General features: G+C 44.2%; 1 protein-coding gene across 2 annotated transcripts in view; it reads left to right on the top strand.

Moving 5' to 3' along the window:
• The window catches only part of HERC5 (HECT and RLD domain containing E3 ubiquitin protein ligase 5), a 361,249-nt gene that overhangs the window by 228,763 nt on the left and 104,915 nt on the right, over positions 1-27,571 (top strand). For both annotated transcript variants that reach the window (XM_085635568.1, XM_085635578.1), the window contains exon 15: positions 21,814-21,921. In XM_085635568.1, coding sequence (XP_085491694.1) covers positions 21,814-21,921 — 108 coding nt within the window. The remainder of the gene's footprint in view (positions 1-21,813; positions 21,922-27,571) is intronic.

Below are 27,571 nucleotides of genomic sequence, written 5' to 3'. Positions count from 1 at the left end.
GACGATGGAATCGAGGACTCCGTTCAAGAGGTGTCCGTTGTGCCACGCCAAGTACCCTCATATCGATGTCCACCCAGTCTGTAATAAATGTCTCTCGCCGGATCACGACGAATCGAAATGCATGGCTTGCGTGCGGTTCAGATCCAAGAAAACTCTACGGAACCGACGGGCAGCGAGGCTCGAGGCGCAGCAGGCAGCGCCCGCACCCACCAATATATTCAGCACCGAGGACGAAGACGCCGAGAGCGTGGAAGAAATAGTCTCTAGCCCCGCTTCAGAGCATGGTTCCCAATCGGACGACGATGACGAAGGGCTCTTTCGACGTGAAGAAGCCGTCGACGAGGTAGGGGACTTCGACGAAGCCTATGGGGCCGAAGAAGACAGCTCTCCCAAAGAGCTAGGCCAATCCATCGAAACGGAGGCCGAAACTGTACATCGTCGTCAGGCTCCGGTCGAGGGATCGCCTTCGGGCCTTACCTAAGACCTAATACATGGTTCCTCGGCCCCGCCTTCCGGCCCGGCATCGAACACTATGCAAGAGCCACTATTACCAAAGACGACCGGGTTGTTAAACCCAAACACATCCATCGCTCCAGTCCCTTCAAAATCGAAAGTGAAACTGGTGGTGGTCGGATCAAAGGCGTCGAAACAATCCACTGCCCCGGCGCCGATGCCGAAAAAAGTCATCGGCTCCGAACGCGTACAGAGAGACTTCGGCGCCGAGCTCACCGCAGCAGACGCGGTCGACGCACAGAAGAAGCGTGCCCTCGGGCACCACAAGGCACCGACACCTTCGGCGCCGACACCGAAGCCCGTAACCTCCGCAGTCAAGATGGCCGCCTCGGCTACGTCGACGCCTAAAGCACCAATGCCGAATAAGTCCTCGACTACGTCGACTAACGATGCATCCCTTCAGACCAGTGACCCCCTTTCAACAAAAAAGTCGGGGTCTGCCTCGACGCCTACTACCAAGATGCCCACCAAACCACCATCTCAGTTTGCTGTGCAGCAGGTCTCTGCATCTCTACAACGCATCCGTGACCGGGTAGCCCTCCACTCTACCTCGGGTCCCGACACTATCTCACCCTGTAGAGTGCACTCGAAGCCCACCAACATTACATTTGGGCTGCCACCGACATCGGCACCGAAACTATTTCAGATTCGGACACGTGTCCTACACACACAGTCCACCACCACTGGCCTAACAGAACAAGATTCTTCGGGGCCGCAATTTATCGACGCCGACACTGGCAGGTTAATGCTCCACAAGCGCAAAATAACGCCAGTCAGGGAAGAAGTTCCATACAAAATTCCTCTTAAACGCAAGCTACCGGCGGAGCAGGAACCAGTGCTACAAGAACACTTCCATCCCCTCCAACTGGATCTGCAGTCCTTTTCTCCTACCCATTCTGAATCGGACCCGATGCAGGAATATGGTTGGGACGATACCATCTACCCCGGGGACGCAGATCCCGATGAACCACAAGACCCTGATCAGGCATGGGATGACCCCACAGACCAAAGTATCGCGCCACATACTCAGGATGCGCAACTCTACAACATTAAAACATCTCCTACAGAGGACACGGCCGCATTTAATGCCCTTATCGAACGGGCTGCTGCTCATCATGGGGTAGAACTACATTCTGACGCCATTGAGGAGGACTTCCTGCTTGACACTTTCGCATCTTCAGAAAGAACTGTCAAGACTCTGCCCATGCTTAAAGGGGTTCTGAAACCTGCCAAAGACATTTTCAAGGACACCACAAGAGCCCGGGTGTTAAACCCCAGGATTGAAAAGAAATATAAGCCTGCACCTGGTGACCCTAAATACATTAGGGGTCAGTTGCCATTAGACTCTATGGTGGTTGCCAACGCTTGCAAAAGAGCCCACTCTCAGACGACTGGTGATGCTCCTCCCCCAGACAAAGAGTCAAAGGTCCTTGAAACATCGGGCAAACGTATTGCAGCGCAAGCAGCAAATATCCTGCGCATTGCCAATACACAGGCACTCCTAGCACGTTATGACAGGTCACATTATGACACGCTGGAGTCACTGCTCCAACATCTACCAGAGGAGTATAAAGAGTCAGCGGAACTCCTCATTAGAGAAGGACAACTCCTCACTAATGCATCCATAAAATGCGCCCTAGACGCAGCTGACACAGCGGCCAGGGCAATAAACACAAGTGTCATGCTGCGACACCACGCCTGGTTACGCATCTCAGGCTTCAAACCCGAGATCCAAAACAATATCCTGAACTTACCGGTTAACACGGAATTTTTATTTGGCCCAGACGTTGACACTACCCTAGAGAAAATAAAAAAAGACACAGACATTGCCAAATCTATGGGGGCGCTACAAACGCAGCAATTCCGTAGTGGCTCCTTTCGTTGCACTGGAAATAGGGGAACGTCAAGGGGTCAGGGGTCACAACAACAGTATTCTAAAGGTGGCACACAAACCACCTACGACAAAAACAACAGGGGTGGATATCGTGGATCCAGCACCAAGGGCAGGGGACGTGGATATGGCAACACCAGGTCCTCCCCAAAGAACAAACAGTGACGCCCTCTCCCTACCCCCCGACCACTTAACACCTGTCGGGGGTCGACTCCAGCTGTTCCTGTCCGCATGGAAGAACATCACCACGGACAGGTGGGTCAGGGACATCATTCAACATGGGTACTGTCTGGAACTCACTTCCACTCCACCCAACATACCACCAAAGCACCGTCCTATGTCAGCCGAACACTTAGATTTACTCCAGCAAGAAGTGCTTGCTATGCTCGCAAAAGGGGCCATAGAAGTAGTGCCCATCGCCCAGCAGGGCACAGGGGTGTACTCTCTGTACTTCTTGATCCCAAAAAAAGGACGGCTCGCTCAGACCTATCCTAGACCTGCGACCCCTAAACCTATATATACTATCGGAGCATTTCCATATGCTCACCCTCCAACAGGTTCTCCCACTACTCAGTCAGGGGGACTTCCTAGCTACGCTAGACCTGAAGGATGCATACTTCCACATACCAATACACCCTTCACACAGGAAATACCTCAGATTCACTATTCAAGGGAATCACTATCAGTTCAAAGTTCTCCCCTTCGGAGTAACAACAGCACCCAGGGTCTTTACCAAGCGCCTGGCGACAGTGGCCGCGCATCTGCGAAGACAAAATATTCACGTCTTCCCTTATTTGGACGACTGGCTAGTTCAGGCCAAGTCAGCACAACAATGTGCCACCCACATGTCCCACACCATTCACCTTCTTCACGATCTGGGATTCTCACTAAATTACCCAAAATCAAGTCTCCAACCTGCGCACGTACAACAGTACTTAGGCGCGACAATCAACACTCTGGCTGCCACAGCTCAGCCAACTTTAGTGAGAATCAACAGCATACAACTGCTGATCTCAAAATTCCAACCTCAACACTCCCTTCCGGCGCGAGTGTTCATGCAGTTAATAGGCATGATGGCCTCTGAAGTACTGGGTATTTTAGACCCAGCGGTGCAGGGGCACACACCCTATGACTTCTGGGTTCACCCTGTTCCAGACCTACAGAAACACAGAGTCTTCTGGGTGAAGTCAAAGATCGTTTATTGGCTGCAGACCAATTACAGGTATCCTAGAAGTACAACAGCGTGTATGTTCTCAGGAGACTGCTGAAAATCATAGAAACGGACTTCATCTTAAATACGCTTTTCCCTGCCTCAAGCATACATTCCTAGGTTTTATGATACGGTAATAAACAAGTGTACATTACAAAGAAAAGGCAGAGTCATGATGACCATCCCACATTCCAGTTCGGCCAGCCCACAATGATTTACACAGTAAAGTTCAGATCCCACATTTGATATCAATAGGCCCCAATAAAACACGGGCAGCTCCTGTTTTGGGAAACAAGTCATAAAGCAGGAACAGTCAGGTGTGAAAGAGATTAGCCGGAGGCTCGTGTAGAATGAAAAGGGTTTTATGATGGGTCAAACCCTGATGCTAATCACAGGTGGACGGAGGAAGGGGAGCTCGTGAGACCAGTTTGACCTGGGGCAGCAGAGCCAGCTGCCCAGGTCACAGAGAAGTCACGGGAAAGCACATGTACTGCGAGGCCCGTATTTGCTCCACTATAGCCTATGTGAGGGCAATGACAAGATGGCCACCGCTTCCAAAATGGAACCCGCGTAGTGAAGCAGAACAACGTGTACACAGTGCATCCACAGCCAGAACGACATATAAAGCACTCGTACACGCCGCACCAATCATTTGCGGTTTGCTAATACCAGATAAACAGGGGTAGGGCCCTGTCCCCTACGCGGTGACAGAGATTAAAGTACGACAGACCCTCCTTTTGCCCTTACATAGGCAATCACTATACTTATCTTAATCCGAGTCCAGGTCGATGTTCACGAAGTCATGGAGATGTTGCTGTAGCATCATCCTATTACTTAGCTCGTCCCTCGATACAGGTTTCCTTACACATAAGGTAGCACAGAGGCCACATATCGCAGGAGCACACTGTATGCACAGACAGAACAGGAAAAGAATGGCTAAGATCATTCCAATGACCATCAGAACTTTCCAACCCCAGGCAGATATCAATTCCCAGAACCACCCCACCAGTGACCAATCTCCTTTATCCACGTGTATGGATTCAGATATTTTATGGAGTTTGGAGATGGCTTGATAGACTGTTGGAGCGTTATCTGGTATGAAAATGCAGCAACTAGATTGGATAACCTTACATACCCCACCGCGGTCTGCAAGAATAACGTCTAGTACCATGCGGTTCTGCAAAGTCATAAGGCGATCCGCTTGCAGCTCAGCTGTCAGATTACCAAGGGCACCAGCCGTTACATTTACAGTGGATTCAACCACACGTGTCAGTTGTCTCAGGTTCCTACTATTCACCATAGGTCCCCAAAACGGCAGGAGGCCCAAAAAGAAGTCTCCCGCTTCTTGACCGGCAGTATCCTCCTTACTAATCACACCTCTCACAACTCTGGTCTTGTGATAATCAGAGGCAGCAGTAAATGTAGGCGGTAGCAGATTTGCAATATAACACGTGCTCGAGAAATCAGGGGGCAACCATGTATATGCTCGGTCATTGCAGATGAAATATGTGCCCTTGGCAGCTAAAAACGCAGGGGAGAACTGTGACGGGAAAGTGTACGTTTCAGTACAGTCACTTCTTCCCAGTTGAGCTCTAGGATTCTGACCATTACCCTGTAAGCAGAACCGACCTATGTGGGGTACGACCCAGATTGGGGATGAGATTTTTCGCTGTCTTTCACCCAGACTAATACTATACCCCGTTGCGTTCCATCCTACATAAGGTCTCAATTCTTCTTTGGGAATGGATGAGTATGCATCAATATCCCTACTCATATCGGCAACTCCTTTCATCAAAGCCTTATTATTGGTGATAGGTCTGATGGAACGCGGTTGGCGAGGGGAGTACGTATCTACAGCATAGAGAAACATGGTCTGGAATGCCCATGACGATCCATTGTAACTAAATGGCAGCACCAAATAGGGGATACCCTTGTTAATGGTATGTGGCATTAACCCACACACCCAGCAATTGGTCGTGTTCATTACTAGTTGGTGCTGGTGCAAAAGCTGGATAAACGAGTTATTTACGAACTCGGATCGTCTGGTCTGTTCGTGCTCAGGCAGAGGGTGAAAAGAGTGAGAGGAGGCAGTAGAAAGAGGTATAGGCTGTACAGTGGGCGCAATGGTCTTTTGAGAGGAGAAAAACACAAATCCTACGATGAACATTATTATACTACACAGCGTAAATAGGCACAGAAATACAAAACATTTACTTTTTACAATTCTACACATCCTTGCTTTAGAGTTTATGTCCTCAACGGGTCTCTCCATCTTAAAAAACTCCATCCTCTAAACGGGCCGCTCGCGGCGGATGAGTTTCTTCTGCTAAGGAGTACGCCTGTCAGTCCAGGGAAACGCCCTAGACCAACCAGAACCGTTGACCTAACGTCTTCGGCCTGTACCCCAAAGTCTTGGCACCGCGACCCTGCGGCTGAACCCGGATGGTGGTTCGAAAAACAAAAATCAAGAAAGTCCTTAAGATGGGAGAGCCAAAAATGTCAAAAAGGGAATAGTAAAGAAATCTTTATTTGTCCATGGGCCTTGGTCTCAAATTATAGCGGAGACGGCCAGGTGCTGTTTGGTCTTGGAACAAAAGTTCAGGCTCAGTGGTGTCCAGTCGATTTGATGGTGGCACAGCTTCTTGCAGAATATTGTCACTCTCTTGGTCTGAAACTGTGCCTCTTATGCGTGCGTCACTGAATGGTACAAAACGAGGTACAATGTCTGCCTCCGAGTCGGCGATACCCTCCTGGACCCACCGGTCATATGGCAAAGGCAAGGGGACTACTTTGCAGTGGGTGCCATGGATCCAGTGCTTCTTCCCTTTTACTCGCACCGCTGATCTCGTTGATAAAAGCACAAGGTGAGGGCCGATCCAGCGAGGCTCGTCGTTGCTCTTGCGCTGGAAATTTTGGACCAGGACCCACGAGCCAGGGTTGATAGGGTGTCCAGGAGGTTCAGAAGCTTGGGGAAGAGTATCATGTACCTGTTGGTGCAAAACACGCAGTTTAACAGTCAAATCATACAGGTAATCGAGTAGTACTGGATGCTCAATCTCACTAAATTTCGTAGGCCTCGGTACACCCCATACGTTGGTCGGGCGGCCGAAAACCACTTCGTAAGGACTAAGTCCCACTCGTGAGTGTATGGTCATTCTGGTGGACAGGAGTGCTAAAGGCAGAGCATCAGGCCATTTAAGACCGGTGCTCGCCTGAATTTTGGCCAGCTTGAGCTTTAAGGCTCCATTGTAGCGCTCTACTAGTCCAGCTGATTGGGGGTGATTTGCAGCGTGGAACTTTTGCTTTATGCCTAAACCTTCACATACATTCTTCATCACTTTACCCACGAACTCACTTCCATTATCACACCACACCATTCTTGGCATTCCAAACCTAGGGAAAAATTCTTTCACAAGGGCTTTGGCTGTGGATAGGGCAGTGTTATCTTTCAGAGGATAGGCCTCTATCCATTTTGAGAAAGCACAAACAACCACCAGTACATATTTCAGGTTGTTGCATCTTTCCATGTGAATAAAGTCCAGCTGCAAAACTTCGAATGGACATGATGGGGGTGCAAAGTGACCAGCTGGAGTTGGGGTTCCCCTGCCAGGGTTGTATTTCAAGCATACCATGCAATTCTTGACCACATTCTCTGCACACTTGGGAATTCCAGCATTCTGCCATACTGGAGCAAACAACTTACAAATTCCTTTCGTACTGATATGTGCCATTCCATGTGCCATAGTAACCACTGGGAGCACATATGCGTCAGGTAACAACCATCGCCTATGTTCTGTCAGATCAATCCAACAACCATTCTCATCCAACTTACCCATACTTTCTCTCCACTTGCTTAGCTCTTCCTCTGTGGCCTCGGCTTGAAGCGACTTCACACTCTCTATTGTGTTCTCACACATTCCAACATTATCTACCCATCTTGCGGGGCCTGCAACATACATTCTAATCTTCACATTCTGTGCTGTTTCTTTCGCGGTCTCATCAGCAAACGCATTCCCACGTCCAACATCATCTGTAACTTTCCTGTGCGCACTGCATTTCATGATTGCAACTTGCAACGGTAGGGTCAGTGACTCAAGGAGATCATTCACCAACTTGCCATTCTGAATTTTAGCTCCATGCGACGTCAGAAACCCACGCTCTTTCCACAGTCGCCCAAAATTATGAGCCACGCCAAAGGCGTACTGGCTATCTGTGTAAATATTCACTCTCATTCCTTCAGACAACACGCACGCTCTCGTGAGGGCGATTAATTCTGCTGCTTGGGCCGAATTATGTGGCACTCGTGCAGTTTCCACGACCGTGTGTAAAGTCGTGATAGCATATGCAGCAGTCGTGTCACCATTAGGGAGCTTGAAACACGAACCATCCACCCATAAAGTACCATCACACTCAGTCAGGGGAGTATCTTTTATATCTACTCTCCCTTTGGTCTCTTCCTCTGTTCTGAACAGACAGTCATGTTGCTCAATCTCATCTGAGTCTGCTGGAATTTGCAATAACGTAGCTGGATTCAGCGTATTGCATCTCTTTATGTGTATGTGATTTGCTAACAGTGTAAGCTCATAGCCTGTTAATCGCGCACTAGTCAAGTGTTGTGTCTTGGTCCTATTTAATAATGTGTCTACAGCATGTGGAACCATAACGATCAATGTGTTGTCCATTACCAAACCAGCAGATTGTCGGATAGACATCGCTGCAGCAGCTGTCGCTCTCAGACAGCTTGGCAATGCCCTCGCTACAGGGTCCAAGGTTGATGAAAAATATGCGCATGGGCGCGGTCTGTCGCCAAAGGGCTGTGTTAACACTGACAACGCACATCCATCTTTCTCGTGAACATACAACGTAAAAGGTTTGCTGTAGTCAGGAGTACCCAACACAGGAGCTGAGCACAATGCATTGCACAATTCCACAAAACTTTTCTGGCACTCTTCAGACCATGGGATAGGATTCGGTGTGTCTTTGCATGTTAAGGCTAACAAAGGTTTTGCCAACAAGGAAAAATTAGGAATCCAATGCCTACAGTATGAGGTAATGCCCAAGAAAGCACGTACTTCTCTCTGTGTTCTTGGCACACTCAACTGTGCAATGGCTTGAATTCTTTCTGGGGTCAGTTTCCTTCCCTCCTTCGACAAGAGATGACCTAAGTAGGTCACTTCTTGTCGACAATATTGCAGCTTAGAGAGAGACACTTTGTGATGGAAAGCAGATAAATGGCGCAACAATGACAATGTGGCTTCTTTACAGATCTTTTCAGTATCCGCGGCGATCAGTAAATCGTCCACGTACTGAATCAGAATAGCGCCACTAGGTAAAACAAGTGCATCAAGCTGCGCTTTCAAAGCTTGACTGTATATGGATGGACTCTCACAGTAGCCCTGGGGAGCGCGTTTAAAGCGGAAGCTTCGGCCTCCCAGACTAAAGCCAAAAATATCTCTGCTCTCCTTTGCAATTGGGATGCTAAAGAAAGCATTCTTTAAATCGATCACTGAAAACCATGCAGCAGAGGCTGGAATCATCGTTAACAAGGCAGTTATATCAGGGACAACCGGAAACTGTGGCACCACAATCTTATTAACCTCTCTAAGATCAATCACAAATCTGTAAACAGGTGGCTGTGAAGGGTCCGTTCGTTTTAAGACAGGTAAAATCGGACTATTACAAACGTTGCCTCTTGTCTCTTCAATCACACCCTTATTAATCAAGCCGCTGACAATGTCTAACAATGCTTTCTGGCCTTCATTAGAGATCTTGTACTGTGGAATACGTGGCAGTCTGACATTAGCCTTTAAAGTCACCACGTATGGCGGTATCTCCAAGAGGCCCACATCATTGGGACCAGTAGCCCAAAGGGCATCCGGAAGGGATGACAATTCAGGTGGCATTGTATTTTTAGACAAATACATTGGGGAAATCACTTTCTTGCCTAATGTAAGTTGTACTCCTGAAGGAGAACAATACAGTGTAGCGTGCAATCTTTTCAACAAATCTAATCCTAGCAAATTCTCACCACAACCTGTCGTCAGAATCAGGGGTGCTTTCAGCTCGCAAGGCCCAATAGAAAGTGACATGGGACTAGAAATCGGGTTCCTAACCGGGGCGCCAGAAAAACCTACTGAAACATTTATATCGCCAGACAAAGGTGCGCCAGGGAGTTTTGAATGCATGATTGAACTCTTTGCAGCACCAGTGTCTAGCAGAAAGGGCTCCGTTACATTTGCTGTAGTTACCTTAACATACGGTCCACTCTGATCCACTGGCACTGAAACAACTCCCTCTCTCTGTCTACGGCTATCCTAGTAATCATTACTTTCTGCATCACCGTCCTCTGCATAATAATCATTATTATAATACTGAGCCGTATTACTAGTCGCATTGGCTTGCTGATCAAAGCTATTAATGGCGCTTTGGGGCAGAAGAGGACGCGCGTTCTGGGGAACACTTCCACGCCCTCTGCCTCTAGGAGCTTGCTGACCACCCCTACCTCTTGCGCCATACGCATTACCGTTCCGCTGCATTAATTTAGGGCAACTATATTTAAAATGACCTTCCTCTTTGCAGTATGAACATTGGTTGGGACCTACAGGGACACGTGGTGGATAATACCCATTCATTTGCTGATTGTTCTGAAATTGTTGGGGTTGGTGATAAACACCTTGGGGTTGCCTATAATTATTCTGACCTCCACGTGGCGGATAGGCCTGCTGCAAAAGGACCTTTGTCTTTAGTTCCTTCGTTTTCTTTTCTGTTCTATCTTTTTCATCTTTATCTCTGTTTTCATAATACGGTGCAGTAGCCAGTATTTGCGCTGAAGAGGAAACAGCCCAAGAACTTTCTGAATCTTTTAACTTTTTACACAGGTCAGGAAGTAGATTCTGCACAAACTTATCCACAAATAACCGTTGGCCACCCTCAGTACTCATATCTTGCCCACTGTGGTCAACAAACGTTTCTTCAAACCTAGTAAAGAAGTCTGACACTGTCTCATCTTTCTTCTGCTTGCATGCAGATAACTTGTCCCAATTTACACGCATCGCGGGCATTATTGTCTTCATATACATGATGATTCTACCAGGCAGTTCTGCTACTAAAGGCTCAGGTTTCGCACCACCAGTTTGTCTAGCATCCGCAGCGATGATGTTAGCCCATGTGTCTCCTAGTTCTGCAGCATGATCCGTATTACGTATGGATCCCCACAAAGGCTGTGGAACCACATTCCCAAACAACATATCTACATCAGCCAGATTCATTACACAAGATTCTGCAGTCTGTGACAACTCCTTATAATAACCAGTAGGGTTTTTACGGGGATCAGGCAATGACTGCTTGAGTGCTAACACCTCAGATCTTTTCCATGGAACATGTACCCAAATACGCTGGAAATGTGCTACGACAGGTGGATTAGCATTTGCATCAGCGGGTCTCCAAACTGGGGGAACCTCACGCATCGGATATTGGCGTGCTTTTACCCTCTTTCCCACAGAGACATCAGGTTCAAACAACGACTGTTGACAATCATCATTCCTGAAGGACAATACAACCGCAACTGCTTTATCTACCTCGCGATCCACAATTATACCAGTTCCAAAGTCAAACCTCACTCTACACAACTCCTGCGGGCTCGGGTCTTTACCACTATCCTCCAATTCTTCACAGAGAGTTTCGCACATTTTCTCAAACACATATCTCTGTTTTGGGGCATCCCACTGATGGAAAACGTTGACAACTGATTCCACATCATACAGTGAAGGGAAAACAATCCATCTACGCGCCATACTATCTATTACCTTTTTCTCATCAGGGTTAGGCAATTGACTACGCAGTTGCTTACGCTGTAAACCAGGAGTCGCACCAGATGACTCAAAGAGAGGCGACATTAATGTAGTAACCACATTAGCTAAGCGCTGTCGCGCTGAAGGAGAAGCTGAGGCGAAAACAGGGGGAAAAACAGAGGGAAGAAAAGAGGATGCAGAAACAGATACTGGAGTGGTGGAAGGAAGAGTGTCAGGGGAGGCAGCTGCTGAATTAGGCAAAGTCGCAGGAAGCGCGGGGGCAGTCGGGAACACAACTGGCGGCCCTTGAGAGGGCTGCGCTATATGGACAAGAGCCGGCTGCGCAGCAGCTGGCGGTAGCGGCAAGGCTTGCAGTATATTAACTGGAGGTGGCATATTCACAAGCTGGGGAGGTGCCGTGGCATTTTGAGCATACGGGGGTGGTGAACTCAACAAATGCGACATCAGGGGATCTTTCTCCTTTTCTTCTAACTCATTCTGCTTAGAGTGTGGTAAGGCTGGGTAACATTTGTCGATCCCTAACTTACGCTGCCTGTGCAATTGCTCATTCATCTGCTCCTCCTCATTATCTTTAAATTGTACAGCTGCTTGCATTACTGTCATACCTCTCTCCCTTTTATTCTTTTTCGCTAGCTTAATTTCCTTCTGTTTGGCTTCCTTTCGCCATAAGCGGAAAGAGTCAAACATCGCCGGCCGGGCTTTCTTTTTGAACAATTTAATTTCTAAATTATCTAAAATATCGGTATCGAAACTACCATTTTGGGGCCATTTTAAAATACCGTCTTTCCTGGTGTAGTGGATCCATACTTCGTTATATGCAATAGGGCCTACGCCATGCTTTACATAGAGCTCATAAGTTGGAGTTCCAACCGGAGGGACCGGGCATGATTCCTCCAGCTGGAAATCTTTTCCACAACCCAAACAGAATAATCTACCAAATATTCTAGAACCAGGCATCTTTGCTCACTAGTCTAGATCCAAACGTCAAAGGATTATCAATTACGATAGTCTCGTGAATACACGAGTCCTCTGGCTTTGGCGTTTGCAAACTCCAAATTACCAAATCAAACGATCCCGAGGGATACCAAAACAAATGGGAGACGCTCCACTTATACTTAACTGAATATTGCTGATCGATGGCGTCACCAGAAGACTCTCTCGATTGTTTCGCTCTCTCAAAACTCGTCAAGGGTCCAAAACAGGTCGATTAATCAGGGCAGCAGTCCTTCGTAGCCGTCGGGACGCGGAGAACCTCGCAGAAAAGACTTTCGGACCACGTCGACATGCAGGGGTCGATGAAGTGGCGGCCTTCCTCCGGAATTTCCACACGAAGCTCCTCACGAACCTCTGGCTTGGACTGGTACCGCTGAAATCGCCCCGAGTTGGGCGCCAAACTGAAGTACTGGGTATTTTAGACCCAGCGGTGCAGGGGCACACACCCTATGACTTCTGGGTTCACCCTGTTCCAGACCTACAGAAACACAGAGTCTTCTGGGTGAAGTCAAAGATCGTTTATTGGCTGCAGACCAATTACAGGTATCCTAGAAGTACAACAGCGTGTATGTTCTCAGGAGACTGCTGAAAATCATAGAAACGGACTTCATCTTAAATACGCTTTTCCCTGCCTCAAGCATACATTCCTAGGTTTTATGATACGGTAATAAACAAGTGTACATTACAAAGAAAAGGCAGAGTCATGATGACCATCCCACATTCCAGTTCGGCCAGCCCACAATGATTTACACAGTAAAGTTCAGATCCCACATTTGATATCAATAGGCCCCAATAAAACACGGGCAGCTCCTGTTTTGGGAAACAAGTCATAAAGCAGGAACAGTCAGGTGTGAAAGAGATTAGCCGGAGGCTCGTGTAGAATGAAAAGGGTTTTATGATGGGTCAAACCCTGATGCTAATCACAGGTGGACGGAGGAAGGGGAGCTCGTGAGACCAGTTTGACCTGGGGAAGCAGAGCCAGCTGCCCAGGTCACAGAGAAGTCACGGGAAAGCACATGTACTGCGAGGCCCGTATTTGCTCCACTATAGCCTATGTGAGGGCAATGACAAGATGGCCACCGCTTCCAAAATGGAACCCGCGTAGTGAAGCAGAACAACGTGTACACAGTGCATCCACAGCCAGAACGACATATAAAGCACTCGTACACGCCGCACCAATCATTTGCGGTTTGCTAATACCAGATAAACAGGGGTAGGGCCCTGTCCCCTACGCGGTGACAGAGATTAAAGTACGACACCTCCTGCATTTTCATAGTCCCACACGTGAGACTACATATGCGCCCGCTTCAGGAGTGCTTAGCACGTCAATGGAATCAGGCTCACGGGCAACTAAAAGACCTAGTGTTGGTGAGCGGTCGGGCATACAACTCTCTGCATTGGTGGAATCCACAAAACCTTTGCAAGGGCCGACCGTTCCAAGAGCCTGTTCCACAAATAATACTAACAGTGGACGCGTCTCTCCAAGGATGGGGAGCTCATGTACTCAATTACACAGTGCAGGGACTATGGACTACACAACAAAAGAAGATGCACATCAACCTTCTGGAACTGATGGCAATCTTCCTGGCAATGAAAGCATTCAAAGTACACCTGTGCAACAAGGTCGTGTTGATCCGGACGGACAACATGACTGCCATGTACTACATACAGAAGCAGGGAGGAACACACTCTCCACAGTTGTCTCATCTGGCTCAGAGCATGTGGAAGTGGGCCATTCAGAGGAACATATTCCTCATGGCGGAACACCTCCCAGGCAAGGACAACCAGATGGCGGATCTGCTCAGCAGACACAGCCACCAGATGCACGAGTGGGAGCTACACCCATCAGTACTCCAACCGTACTTCCAGCAGTGGGGTCATCCAGAGATAGACCTATTCGCCACAAGGGAAAACGCAAAATGCCAAAGCTTTGCCGCCAGGTTCCCACATCCACAGTCGCAGGGCAATGCGATATGGATGAACTGGTCCGGCAGATTTGCGTACGCTTTTCCCCCAGCGCCGTTGATACCGCTGGTGGCACGCAAACTGCGACAGCACTCATCCTGGTTGCTCCGATATGGGCACGCCAGCCATGGTACACCATCTTTCTGGAACTTTCCGTGGTGCCGCATCAAAGGCTGCGGATCAAACCCGCGCTTTTGACGCAGAACCATGGAGAAATTCAGCACCCAGATCCCCAACAGCTAAACCTGGCAATCTGGCTCCTGAAGTCCTAGAGTTTGGCTACCTAAACCTGCCACCTGACTGTATGGAAATCATTAAGGAAGCTAGGAGACCCACTACCAGAGCTTGCTATGCAGCCAAATGGAAGAGGTTTGTCATTTATTGCAACAACAATGACATTAACCTGCTAGACGCATCTACTCAGAACATAATCTGCTATCTATTACACCTATACCGATGCAATCTGGCATACACCTCGATACGTGTCCATTTAACCGCAATAGCAGCCTATCTCCAAAACAGGCAGCACCTCTCTTTATTCAGAGTGCCTGCCATCAAAGCCTTCTTGGAAGGACTTAAACGGGTGATTCCCCCAAGGCACCCCCCCAGCACCGGTGTGGAACCTCAACTTGGTCCTCACCAGACTAATGGGTCCACCCTTTGAACCTCTCCATTCATGTGAGATTCAATTCCTCACCTGGAAAGTGGCTTTCCTGGTTGCCATCACTTCCTTAAGGAGAGTTAGTGAACTCCAGGCACTAACCATTCAGGAGCCATTTATACAAGTTCACGCAAACCGGGTCGTACTACGTACCAACCCCAAATTCATGCCTAAAGTAATATCGCAGTTCCACATGAACCAAACCATTGAACTGCCTGTTTTCTTTCAAAACCCACAAAATTTCGCTGAGAGGATGCTCCACACACTAGATGTAAAGAGGGCCCTCATGTACTACATTGACAGAACTAAAAACTTTAGGAAGACTAAACAACTCTTCGTTGCCTTCTCTCCACAACACAAGGGCAACGCCATTTCCAAAGCAGGTATAGCCAGATGGATCGTTAAATGTATACAAATCTGTTATCAAAAAGCTAAACGCACATTAACGATTCCCCCACGAGCCCACTCAACACGAAAGTTAGGGGCGTCCATGGCTTTCCTGGGAAACATTACTTTACAGGAAATATGTAGAGCAGACACATGGTCCACTATACATACATTTACCAAACACTACTGTGTAGATGTACACTCAAAACAGCAGGCAGCTGTAGGACAGGCTGTGCTCAAAACTCTTTTTCAGACTGCTGCAGCTGGCACGGGTAGCCGCCGCTAATAGGAGGTACTGCTGTGTATTCTATGCACAGATATGAATTCAGCAGCCCACATGCCTCGAACTGAATATGCTACTTACCAGTATACATCTGTTCTTGGCATGTAGGGCTGCTGACATTCATATCGCCCACCCTCCTCCCCGGCGCCTGTAGCAGCTGCAGCTCTCAGAATTACTGTATAGCATGGTCATCACTTCCTGTATCTACTCCATCACTGCCACAATGGCGAAAAACAATCTGGGGATGGAGAGGATGCCCATGCGCACTGTGGTCCAGGGGAGGAGTCACCCATCTCAGGATACTTCGAAGACTCTTCCAGGACAACAATGTGCAATCATCCGGACCCAACACTAGGCGGCGATCTATGCACAGATATGAATGTCAGCAGCCCTACATGCCAAGAACAGATGCATACTGGTAAGTAGCATATTCAATAGTCTATGCAAAGTGTGTAATCTGCAGCTCATAAGCCTCGAACGGAATATGCTACTTACCAGTATGCATCTGTTCTTGGCATGTAGAGCTGCAGATCTACACACGCCCACCCGCCTCCCCGGCTACCTGTATCTGTTCCAGTCTATCTTATTTAGATACAACACACATGGGTTTCTTCACTGATATTACTACGCTCCATCTTTCCCTGTTGGCGAAAACAATCTGAGGATGGAGCCAAAGCCCATGCGCAATACGAACCAAGGGAGGAGTCACCAACCTCGTGACTTCCAAAGACTTTCCAAGAGGAAAAACAAACTGCAAACATCCGGGCCCAACACCAGATGGCGATCTATGCAAAGTGTGTAGATCTGCAGCTCTACATGCCAAGAACAGATGCATACTGGTAAGTAGCATATTCATTTGACCCTGCTCCAATTGGAACAGCCCAGCCCAAACTGCCAGGCCAGGTCTTCGCTTATGATAGAGAAGAATGTTGTAACTCACTGTACAGCGAAGTTAGACAGTGACTAAAGTGAGTTGTGGGTGAATGAAACATGTGAATGACAAAAAAAGACTTGGGAATGAAGTCTGGCTGACAACTCCTATATGCCTGTGTTACATATATAATTGTAGTAAAATCAGATGGTCAAACTAACACCCACCTAAAAAGCCAATCAATCTGGAGTTGGCTACCTGTCTCTTGCCTTTGTTGATTCTTTTTTATAATGGTTTTGTGATCCTTATTACGAATAGATAAAGGAGGTCGAAAAGACAGGCAGAGAGGGTTGTAAAGATAGATAGATAGATAGATAGATAGATAGATAGATAGATAGATAGATAGATAGATAGATAGATAGATAGATAGATAGATAGATAGATAGATAGATAGATAGATAGATAGATAGATAGATAGATAGATACATACATAGATACATAGATACATAGATAGATAGATAGATACATAGATTGATACATAGATTGATACATAGATTGATACATAGATACACAGATGGAAAGGCAGATAGATACACAGACAAGCATGTAGATAGGTACACAGACAAACAGGTAGATAGAAATAGAGAGAGGTTATAGGCAGATAGAAAGGGTTGCAAAGATAGATAGAACAATAGGTAGATAAACGCCACAGCACAGATTCAATTTGTAATATGATAGTTAAATATATATATAAGAACGACATACAAAGCACTTAAAGCAAATTAGAAAGGCAGTTCATACAGACTAAATTGGTTTTGAAGTATAACTCTAGTCCCCATTTAAAATGCATACAGGAGTGCAGTTATACATACATTTCATTGTGTGCCTTCTAAAAAGAGAGTCACTTTATAAACAATAGATTCAAATAGCACACAATGTGGTATACTCTAAATTAGCACCAATCACATAAAAAAGCAGCTCCAAAAGAAATTTACAGAATCATTAGCAGGAGGCAGGAACTGATAAACCTGGAATGTGTCCTGTGCTGTACTGTCCTGCTACCACCTCAGGCTCTACACACAAAGGCAACACTAAAATAATAATTAAGTACAATCAAAAACACTGGTACTAAAGGGACCTAACTTTTGTGTGGGTGTGCTCAGTATGAAAGAGCAAAATGCAGTCTCTCAAAGCGAAGTTAGGCAGTGGCTGCTGTAGGGCTTACCCGCTGCCCCTTGCTGTATGCTGCAGTGGCCATAAGAAACATGTGAATGACACAACAGATAAAATGGATGAAACGTGCTGGCTGAAAGCCCCTTTAAGTAAGTTTGTTATACATATCATTTTTGTAAAATCAGAAGGTCTTGGCCAATACTAGACCCAAAAAAAGCAGTTTTCTTTGCCATGTCCTGCATCGTTAGCAATAGGCTTTCCAGAATGTTTGTATCAGTTTAGGGTTTGAGATCCATTGGGACGCCATCCACTGGATGGTCCCATTTAACCATATAGTTAAAATTGTAAATAAATGCCTATGGTGCCATGAAATCCTCAGTGTCTCATTTTGGAGCCGTCTGAAGTATTTCTGTCTGCATCCTGTTTTCAACAGACCATGTTTCCCACATGACACATACATGCATCAATGTAGGCTTTTGCGATTCATTAATTGCGATTATTAAGGAAGTGCAATTAAGGAATTGCAAAAGCCTATGCATGTAGGAATCGCTATAAAATTGCGATTCCCAAACATTCCTTAATTGCGACCCGGAAATTGCGAGTCGCAATTAAGGAATGCCTTCCCATTCATACAGGCCCATAGGAATGAATGGGAGATTGCATGCGCAATTTGCGAGTACCAATAGGTACTCGCAAATTGCGCATGCAGTTTCAAGGGTGTCAAAAGGACACCCTTTTGCACCCCGGAAATTGATCTGTGCACACATGTTGCACACACACATGCCCCAAGGGCATGTGTGTGTGTAACCTACAACTTGAAAAAATGCACTTTAGTGCATTTTTCAAAGTTTTTGCAATTTACCATCAAGTACAAATTGATGTTAATTTGTGTCCCTTATTAGCAAAAATTGCAATTTGCGATTCCACCATGCGTTGCATTTAAGGAATTCCAATTTGCAATACCTTAGATGCAATCGCAATTTAAGAAATTTCAATCATTTGCGATTTCCTAAATTGCGAGGGGCTGACAGGTTGATGCATCGCAGAAGCCCTTTTTGCGGGCGCAAACGGCTGGTTTTTGCGAATCGCACTGTTTGCACTCTCAAAAATGGTTGATACATGTGCCTGTTGGAATCCTTAAATATAATCTGTGCAGCTCACTTCCTTGCCTTTTCAAAACCCCTTCAGTGAGTAAAGTACTGGCCTAAATAATGTGAGATATTTAATGGTGGAGAGTGCATTGCATACCTGTGCCAATATTCATCTGTAACAATTTGTGTATAAGCCTCATGTTGTAACTGTACCTTCAGGCAATGACAGCAGAATCTCTTTTACACCCTATTAAGAGGAGGTTTTGGATGCTAATAATGGTCTCTTTTCTGAAATCTGGACAGTAGGGTGTGCCTACAGCACATCACCTCTTAGTAATGTATGTCAGAACATCTGCCAAAATATTCTCTGTCAAATTGATAATACGTTTCAATGAAATGTCCCATGTATTCTTATTTGATGAAGAATGTTTAGGCAGGGTATGTCTTGTCATGCATTATTAGGATATGATGAGCTGAAGACGCACCCTGCAGTACAGGTTACTATACTACAGTTGATTTATAGAGTAGGGGATGCCCTTTCAGATTTTATACTGGCTATTGTAATGTTACTGTAGTATTTGTAGCTGTGTCATATTAAATGTGTATTGTATCTATTTTAGTTAAACTGATAATGTTTATGAGTAAAATGTCAGCCTTTGCATTTACTTCAAGGGTCCGGTTACTTTTGATGCAAATGAAATAATTTATTCTACTGAAGTTTTGCAGACCAATCCCACAAGGGACCATAACACTCTAAAATAAATGATAATTTCAATTAAAGCTTAATATGTCCCCAACCTCAACAGAGCTCCTAAATTCAGTATATATGTGTAATACTGTAGCAATTTAGTCACAGCTCGTTACATCAGAATCACGAATTAAGAGAAAATAAAGTGACATAAGTCAGTGATCATGAAAAAGAAACACAAACAAAATGTACACTGGTAATAGCAAATATGCTACATACACAAATGGCAGATATATTTGATACAGACATGATTAATCAGAGAATGTGATCCATGAAGTGAAGGTGAGAGAGAACACTGTAGAAATGAGTTGAAAAATCAGTTGAGTGGCTTGAAGGATGGTTGTCAACCCATACTTAGAAGTGACTTTGGGAGGGAAGAAGAGAGAGAATTTAAGGTCCTTTCTTAAAGCAGAGTGCAGGAATTTGTTTGGGTAGCATGATGGAGAATATTCCAAGAAATAGGACTGATACCAGAAATGGACTGCTTCATTGTGTACATTCTTCTGAAGAGTGAAAATCAAGGAAAGAAAATTCTAAGCTTCTAAGAGAATGTAGACCGCATTAAATAGTTGGTCTGTAGGACATAATTTTACTATCACCTGCCATTTAACATCTGCAGGGGTGGACTTAGCCACAGCTGTGACACTTGGGAGAATTATTCTGTCCTTCATTTCACACCTTCAATACAGTGATGAAGGCATCTCTCATAGGATGGAAAGCCCATCTGGGGGACACATTAGTCAATGATTCTGGAGACTGCAGGAGAAATTGCTGCGCATCAGTCTTTTGCAGCTCAGAGCTATTCATGCAGTGTTGAACACCTTCCCTCGATCGCGAGGGGAGCTCAGGTTCAGATTCTGGCAACAAAGTGCACATAGAGTTATGTACTAGAAATTGTGAAGTATAAGGGCAAAACAACTCTGTTCTGAGGGCCTATGTCTCTGACACTGAAGTGCAGGTAAACACATTGGGCTATTATCAGCTCATCTAGTAGTAGTTCACAGTATGAAGGTAGAATGCTTGCTCCCAGAGAAGCATGAACTGAAATTCCACCATGTTAGAAATTGGGTTTCTGGTTGTCAGAGGTATGTACCCTGTCCTAACAGGAACCACAATCCTAATCAGGGTAAGTCAGATACACATCATGAATTAGCCTGTGGTCTCCCTCTCATAATTTGGCAAAGAGCAGTCAGGCTTAATTTAGGAGGCAATGTGTACAGTATTCATGCAACACTTAAAGCAGTAAAACAGTGGAAACACCAGAGAAAAACAATCCACACCAGGTTAGAAAAATAGACCTTAATTTATTTTCACTACCAGTACATGTGCAACTTCTTATATACACTGCACCCTACTGCACCCTACCTTTGGGGCTGTCCAGGGCCTACCTTAGGGGTGACTTGTATGTTTTTAAAAGGAAGGTTTGGACCTGGCAAGAGGGTTAACTTGTTAGGTCAACATGGCATTTAAAAAACTGCAGGCACAGACTCTGTAATGCCTGGTCTGATGTATGTTTAAAGGGCTACTTGAGTGGGTGGCCCACTGGTAGCATTCAATTTACAGGCCCTGGGCACATGTAGTGCACTTTATTAGGGTTGTATGAGTAAATTAAATATGTCAGTTGAGGCTAAACCAATGTTACAATGTTTTAGGGAAAGAGCACATGCATTTTAGCACTGGTAAGCAGTGGTAAAGTGCCCAAAGTCCTACAGCCACCAAATTTGAAGTCAGAAAAACAGGAGGGCAGAAGGCAAAAAACATCAGGGGAAACCATACTGAGGATGCCAGGTGTGACACACCATTTGGTACTAAAACCATTTTTTGTGTCTTGGGTCTCCGGAGGACCATTTCTTCACCACAACTCTGTCTAAACAGTGCCACTTGCTACTTGGTTGAATATCCTTGTGGACAAGCCTCAGAAGCTCATTTTGGAGCCACCATAGCCCCTTTCTTTAAGGGGTGACCTTGAGCCTTAAAGTGCTCTGCCGGTGTACTTTGATAGCCCATTTGCTCCAGGTACCTCAGGTCAAAGTGATGGTCACCCCTCCATATTTCGGGGGTCGTGACTTCCACTTGTTTTCCCTAGCGGGACCACCATGCAAGCAAAGGTCCTCATGCACAGGGCTAATATTTCATTTTGTTTTCAAGAGTATATTCTGTGTTTTACTTGCTAATCTGAATGTTCTTCAACGGTGTATCTTCCTTTTCTCTTATAGAATCTTGATGACTCCTGTATACCTCTGTTATGTATCCAGTTTCCTTTTATCCTCAACGTACTTGCAAAGCGTCAAGTGCTTCAAACTGATTTAGCTCTCAAACAAAAGGTACAGTTGCATTGTTTTTAGGGCTCCTAGTTTTATGATATTTATTTTTTTGAACTTTCTGTCTGTATTTAGCCATATTTATTAGGCCTGGGGGGGGGGAATTCCGCTCCGTTCGCGAAGTTTGCAGAGTTTTCTGCACTCTATGCTTAGACGAGTGCAGAAAACTTCACTCCGCATAGGGCAGCGGAGTTTTTTCCCCACTTGCGAACTGTAAATTGGCGAGCGCAAGCTGCAGCTTGGATAGAATTTCTACCCGAGCAGGAGGAAGATCAGCGTGACCTGCGGTTCACGCCGCACTCCGCCGCTTGAGATACTCCGGGTAGTTTTTTTGTCACTTTGCGGACTTCCGCGTAGCAAAACTCTGTGAACTACACCCAGGCCTAATATTTATTTTTTGCTAATTTTATCTGTAATTATCCATATTTCTTTTTGGGTCTCAGGAAAACATAAAGCTGACATTAGTATATTTCCACATTTATTAAACTGAGAAAAGTACATTTGTAATTGATTGCCTGACAGATTTTAATGATATGAACAGCCATAAATAATAAATCAAGAGACTTTTCCGAATACATAAACATTTTAGAATCAAATGTGTACACATCTGCAGCTGTTTTAGCCTTAGTCCTAAAATTTCTCTTTATTTAGTTTCCTTATTTGTCATTTCAGACAGCTATTGGCCTGGCAGCCGCGAGTGACAACATTTATAATCACCCAAAAAATCAGAATTTCCATTTTCATCCACATTTAAAAATAAATACAGGAAGGAAAATGATTTTTTTCTGTCTGTATTTATCTGTAAAAATCAGTAAAAACGGAAAACAGGGAGCCATAATTGTTTTGTATAACCAGGTATAAGCTGATCAATTCATATGGAAAAAACAAATACATTTAAAAAGACAATTCACTAAGAAAGTGTCAGTGAGAATAATCAAGGCAAGCATAATTTATCAAAGGTGTGGATTAATGTAATCAACAACTAAGCTCATGTTCATTATACTCTGCTACCATCAATGAGACTTTATGTATAATCTCATCTCTGCTATCAATGCTACACCCAAAAACAGTCACACTGAGCCCACTGTACTCACTCCACCGTGCTGCACTCACATTAGATCCTACACTAATCACACCAAGCATCACAGCAGTTACAACATTGTACACTGCAGTTTAAATGCATTATTTTGGAAAATTACATGTACTGAGAATCTGTGTGTGTGATGGGCTGTGCCAAAAGATGATCGTGCAAACAATATCTGGGATGCTTAATATACTGGAGCACTAACATGCACTAAGGATAAATTCGGAAATACCTTTAATAATTATTTTCCAAAGAATCTTTTTTAGGATCATGGAAAACAAGCTAAAGTATAATTAATTTTAATAGCTACTGAAGTTTTCACGTATTGATCCCTTCTCCATTAACATTCATTTATTTTATTGTTTTTGCCAAAATCTGAATTACTTTTTTTCTTATTGAATTACTGTTATCGGATAAAACACTATCTAAACCTTTAGATAATTTAATTTAATTTCTCAATATTTTAGATTTTTTATTATAGTGAACTTTAGTTTTTGTACTCCACTTGTACTTCAATTGATTTTAAAACCTGAAAACTTTTAAAAATCATTCATAATATCTATCACGTGTTTAATGGATTCTCTTGGATTCAAACGGTGCAGCCATAATATAGTTTGCATGTAGCATTAACCTACCTTCCCCTGAAGCTAAATCAGTTTCCTTCCATTCTTACTATTTCTTAATGCAATAGAGAGGGGCATTGATTGCCAATTGAAGCACTAATGGATACAATGGACAACCTTGTCTGTTATCTGTTTCAATTAGAAAAGAATGTTAAATAAAGTCGCTGAAGAATGACCATATGTCTCAGGTTTGCGCAGACAGTCCTAGCTTTTCTTGGTCTCTCCCAGCATCCTTATGGTTTATTAAAATTAATACACCTTCATGAAGATTATGTCCTAATTATAGTGTATACTTACATTTTCTCTGACCTTCTCCAGTTAAATCCATGTGGGGACAGACTAGAAGTAAACTGTTTTAAAGTTGTTTTCAAGACTCTCTTGCTGTGCTTCAGTTCGGGTTCAAGCAGCATAGCACAATGGAAAGAGTGAAATATCAGCTTCTGAGAAGACCCTCAACTGGCACCTTAGATCATCAGCCTTTCTCTTGGATTCATCACAGCCGATGGTCGAGAAGGCGAGTTTGTTAACCAAGGAATAGACATATTTGCAAAACAAATTATTTGAAATGTAAGAGATATTTTCAAAACTTGTGTTTTAGTTTATATTGGATGCAATATAAATAATTATTTTTATGGATCCATGTGCCCTCCCTGTCACCTACCTCTCTGCTTAATTGACACAAATTGATGCATATATAGTCTAGGTTTTATAAGTTCCTGAAACTTTCAGTTTTGTTTTTATAAATTCAAAACTACAAGTCCCAGAAAGTAAAGAAAACCAAACTGAAGGAGCTGCTCATGGGCAACTTGATATCTGTAATTTCGTCCTTGGACTAGTCAAAGCTTTTTGAAATGGAGGAAATGCCATAATCTCTAAAACATTGATCTTTCTTGTCATCCCACAAATGTATGACTTATAGTCTATTCAATGGTTTGTGGGATGTGCCTGTGTAGTTCTTTTATGATGGGAGGAGCGGTCATTGTGGTCCTTGTGAAGTCATTGTCAGTGTCAACATTTAGTCCTTCATCTTTGTCAATTGCCTGCTCCAGTTTTTGGCTTTGAATATTGGGTCACCCTAAGTCACCACAAGTAATCTTAGCTGATGGTCAGTTGTATATTATATTTACCATAATAATGAAATTAGGTCCTGCACTAAATTTAGTCATGCTTCCAAACATATATTCTCACTCAACTACATCAAATGCTTTCTCCGCGTTTAAAGATACAGCAATCTTAGGTAGCAGGGAATTGTTTTCTGTCCATAGCAATGTTGCAAAACTCACACTTTATTTCTTGAAGACCAACCCAGAACAATTTTGTACCACTAATTGTGTCTCTAATGTTCTCTGATTGGGTGACAAGGCTTTGGAGGGGTTTTCTGATTTTTCTTGTTTTACAGAAGAGTATGCTCCTTTGGTTTCCAGCCTTCCCCCTACTTTAACGTTTCCCTTCTCCCTGCTTCTCTCCTAAAACCCAGCCATACTTCCCCTGCTAGGTGGTGTTTTACTTGGATGGATGTTACAGTGAGAACTTTAATGAACTGCTCAGTGGTTGTAGTTTTTAACTCCTTTTGAGGAGTATTTTGGTTTGTACCCTCATTCCCAAAGTTAAAGGTGACTAAATCACCCTGACTTGGGGCTCACCAAATGTATTTTGTGTGATTTCTGTAACAGAGAAAAATCTCATTATTCCTCAACCAATCATACGAGGCGTGGCTTACAAACTGGCATTACCATTTCACAGCCAAGAAGGCATCTCAGTCAATCCATTTAAAAAAAATTCTTGCAGATAGGTTCATTAAGTTATCACTAATTTACCTGAATCAGTTTCTCATTTCTTTAACAACTCAAAACCTACTGAAATGATGTAACCAAATAAAGGGTCTATTCTTATGGAACGTCTACCTTCATGTCAAATTTGGTGTAAACCTATCCAGTAGTTGTTGCTTTATCAGATAGCAAACATGAACATGCGGACTTTGTAGAAAAGCCTTGAAATGTGATTTTGGTTAATTTACACCCTTAAACAATTTTTAACAAATTCTGAACAAAGAACCTCTAAGTAGATGGGTCAAACCTGTGTCAAAAGAATCAGAAGCTATTAACAAAACAAAGCACCATTTCCTATGGACTAAGATCACTAGTGTATGTGGGTACATGGAGACGGAGATGTTTGTGTGTATGTGTTTTGTAAAATACAGAAAATAGAAATACTCAGAGTCTTTAAATGGCCTTTGTTATTATAGTCGGACAGTCTTTCCCTCTTTAAAGAGTGTTTCAGGGCCTACGCTTAAGCAGAGTGTTTATGAATTTATTGCAGATACCCTTGATGGAGAATGGTTGTTAAAGGTAGGTCACTTTGGTCAGATCCTGAATTTAGAAGATGGTACTCCGTCCGTCGGGGTGGCAGAGTACATTATATACGTCACTCTGATAAACTATTGTTCACCTCTGACCCCGCTGTGATCTCTGTACTGTGACAGGAACTGCCCTTATAGCAGTTCCTGTCAAGGTAAAAAACATTTTGGTAGATGGCTGCTGCCAGTTTTGATGTCTGCCACCAAAATGTTTTTTTTTTTTTTTAAATAGACTCAAAATGGGAGCTTGTTATTGAAAAACAAAACACTAAAGACCCACACACCTAGGGAGTTTTTCCCTAGGTGGAGGGGTCACTAGTTGCTTTTTTCTGTCCCTCACCACCAGGTTTTTAACTTCCCGCGATGCCCTTATTCTGTCAGGCTGTGAGATGCTCTGTCGATGGAAAGCTGACAGTCCTCCTGACCCTAAATAGGATGAACAGACCTTGAATTGGCTGACAGGATGCTCTGCAGCAATTTTGACGGTGTAAACTGTCTGCCAAACTATAAATCTCCCCCTTCTTTACAGAAAAAAATGCAAATCTTTTATGATCTGAAACGGTATGACAGCATTGCTACTCCTCTCTTAAATCGAATAACACTAGCAGCTTTCAACACTTGAAATTTCGTGCATCCAACATGCTCTAAAGCAGAAGCAATTCTTCCATTTCATGTACAGCAAGTTGGATTTCATTTAGTTTCCAGTCAAACAGAATTCTCCAAATGTGGGCATTCAACTCCGCATTGCCGTCTAAGATTAGAATTAGGCCTCACTCCTCTGATGGCTATGGCTGATACTAGTCAAATCAACTACTTTAAAAATTGTAAGCTGGCAGGAATCAACCCACTAAACAAAATCATTTACAATGACTTGGCCACCCACAAGAGTGATGTACTGGTGTCTGAAAGTTCCATCATTACGTTGTTGTTAAAATATAATCTCCCCTCAATCGCTGACTTATTGCACGTGATAAAGAATGGAATTAAAGCAGCATGTTGGATTACTGAATTTATTGCGGAAGCAAGGTACAAGCATAGTAGGTACACCAGAGAAATCTACACTTCACTAAGACAATTATATCTTGATTACAACATGATGCCCTGGGAGAAGAACGTTTTCTAGGATCTTAGATTTCTGTATCTTCCTTTTAAGGACTTTGATGGCTCTTGGAAATCAAAGACACAAGCTTATAATATGTGTAAAACAGCTAATAAGTCTATTGATCATATGATATGCTAAGGTCCATCCCTGCTTGAGGTAAGGAAAAAATACCTAAAACCCATTTTTAAGGACGAAGGAATTAGAACAATATCTGAGGCGCTTATATTGTGTTTTAACGGCACTTCACCAAAATCTGTGTGCCATACTGTTACATTTTAAAGTTTGGCCTTCAGACTGTTGTATGTATCTGTACTTAGCCCTTAGTGCATATTGCGTCTGTTTTCTATTTATAGTTATATTTATGAAGTTTTAATTTTGTGCTGATTTTATCTGTGTAACTTATTATTGTATACAATTTTAAAGAAACATAACCAATAAAATTACTATGCATACATTCAATCCTGTATGAAGCATGGAATATTGATCAA

Source organism: Triturus cristatus, chromosome 2_1, assembly GCF_964204655.1.
Source record: "Triturus cristatus chromosome 2_1, aTriCri1.1, whole genome shotgun sequence".
NCBI classification, from domain to species: domain Eukaryota; kingdom Metazoa; phylum Chordata; class Amphibia; order Caudata; family Salamandridae; genus Triturus; species Triturus cristatus.
This window is presented reverse-complemented; position numbering and strand designations above follow the sequence as displayed.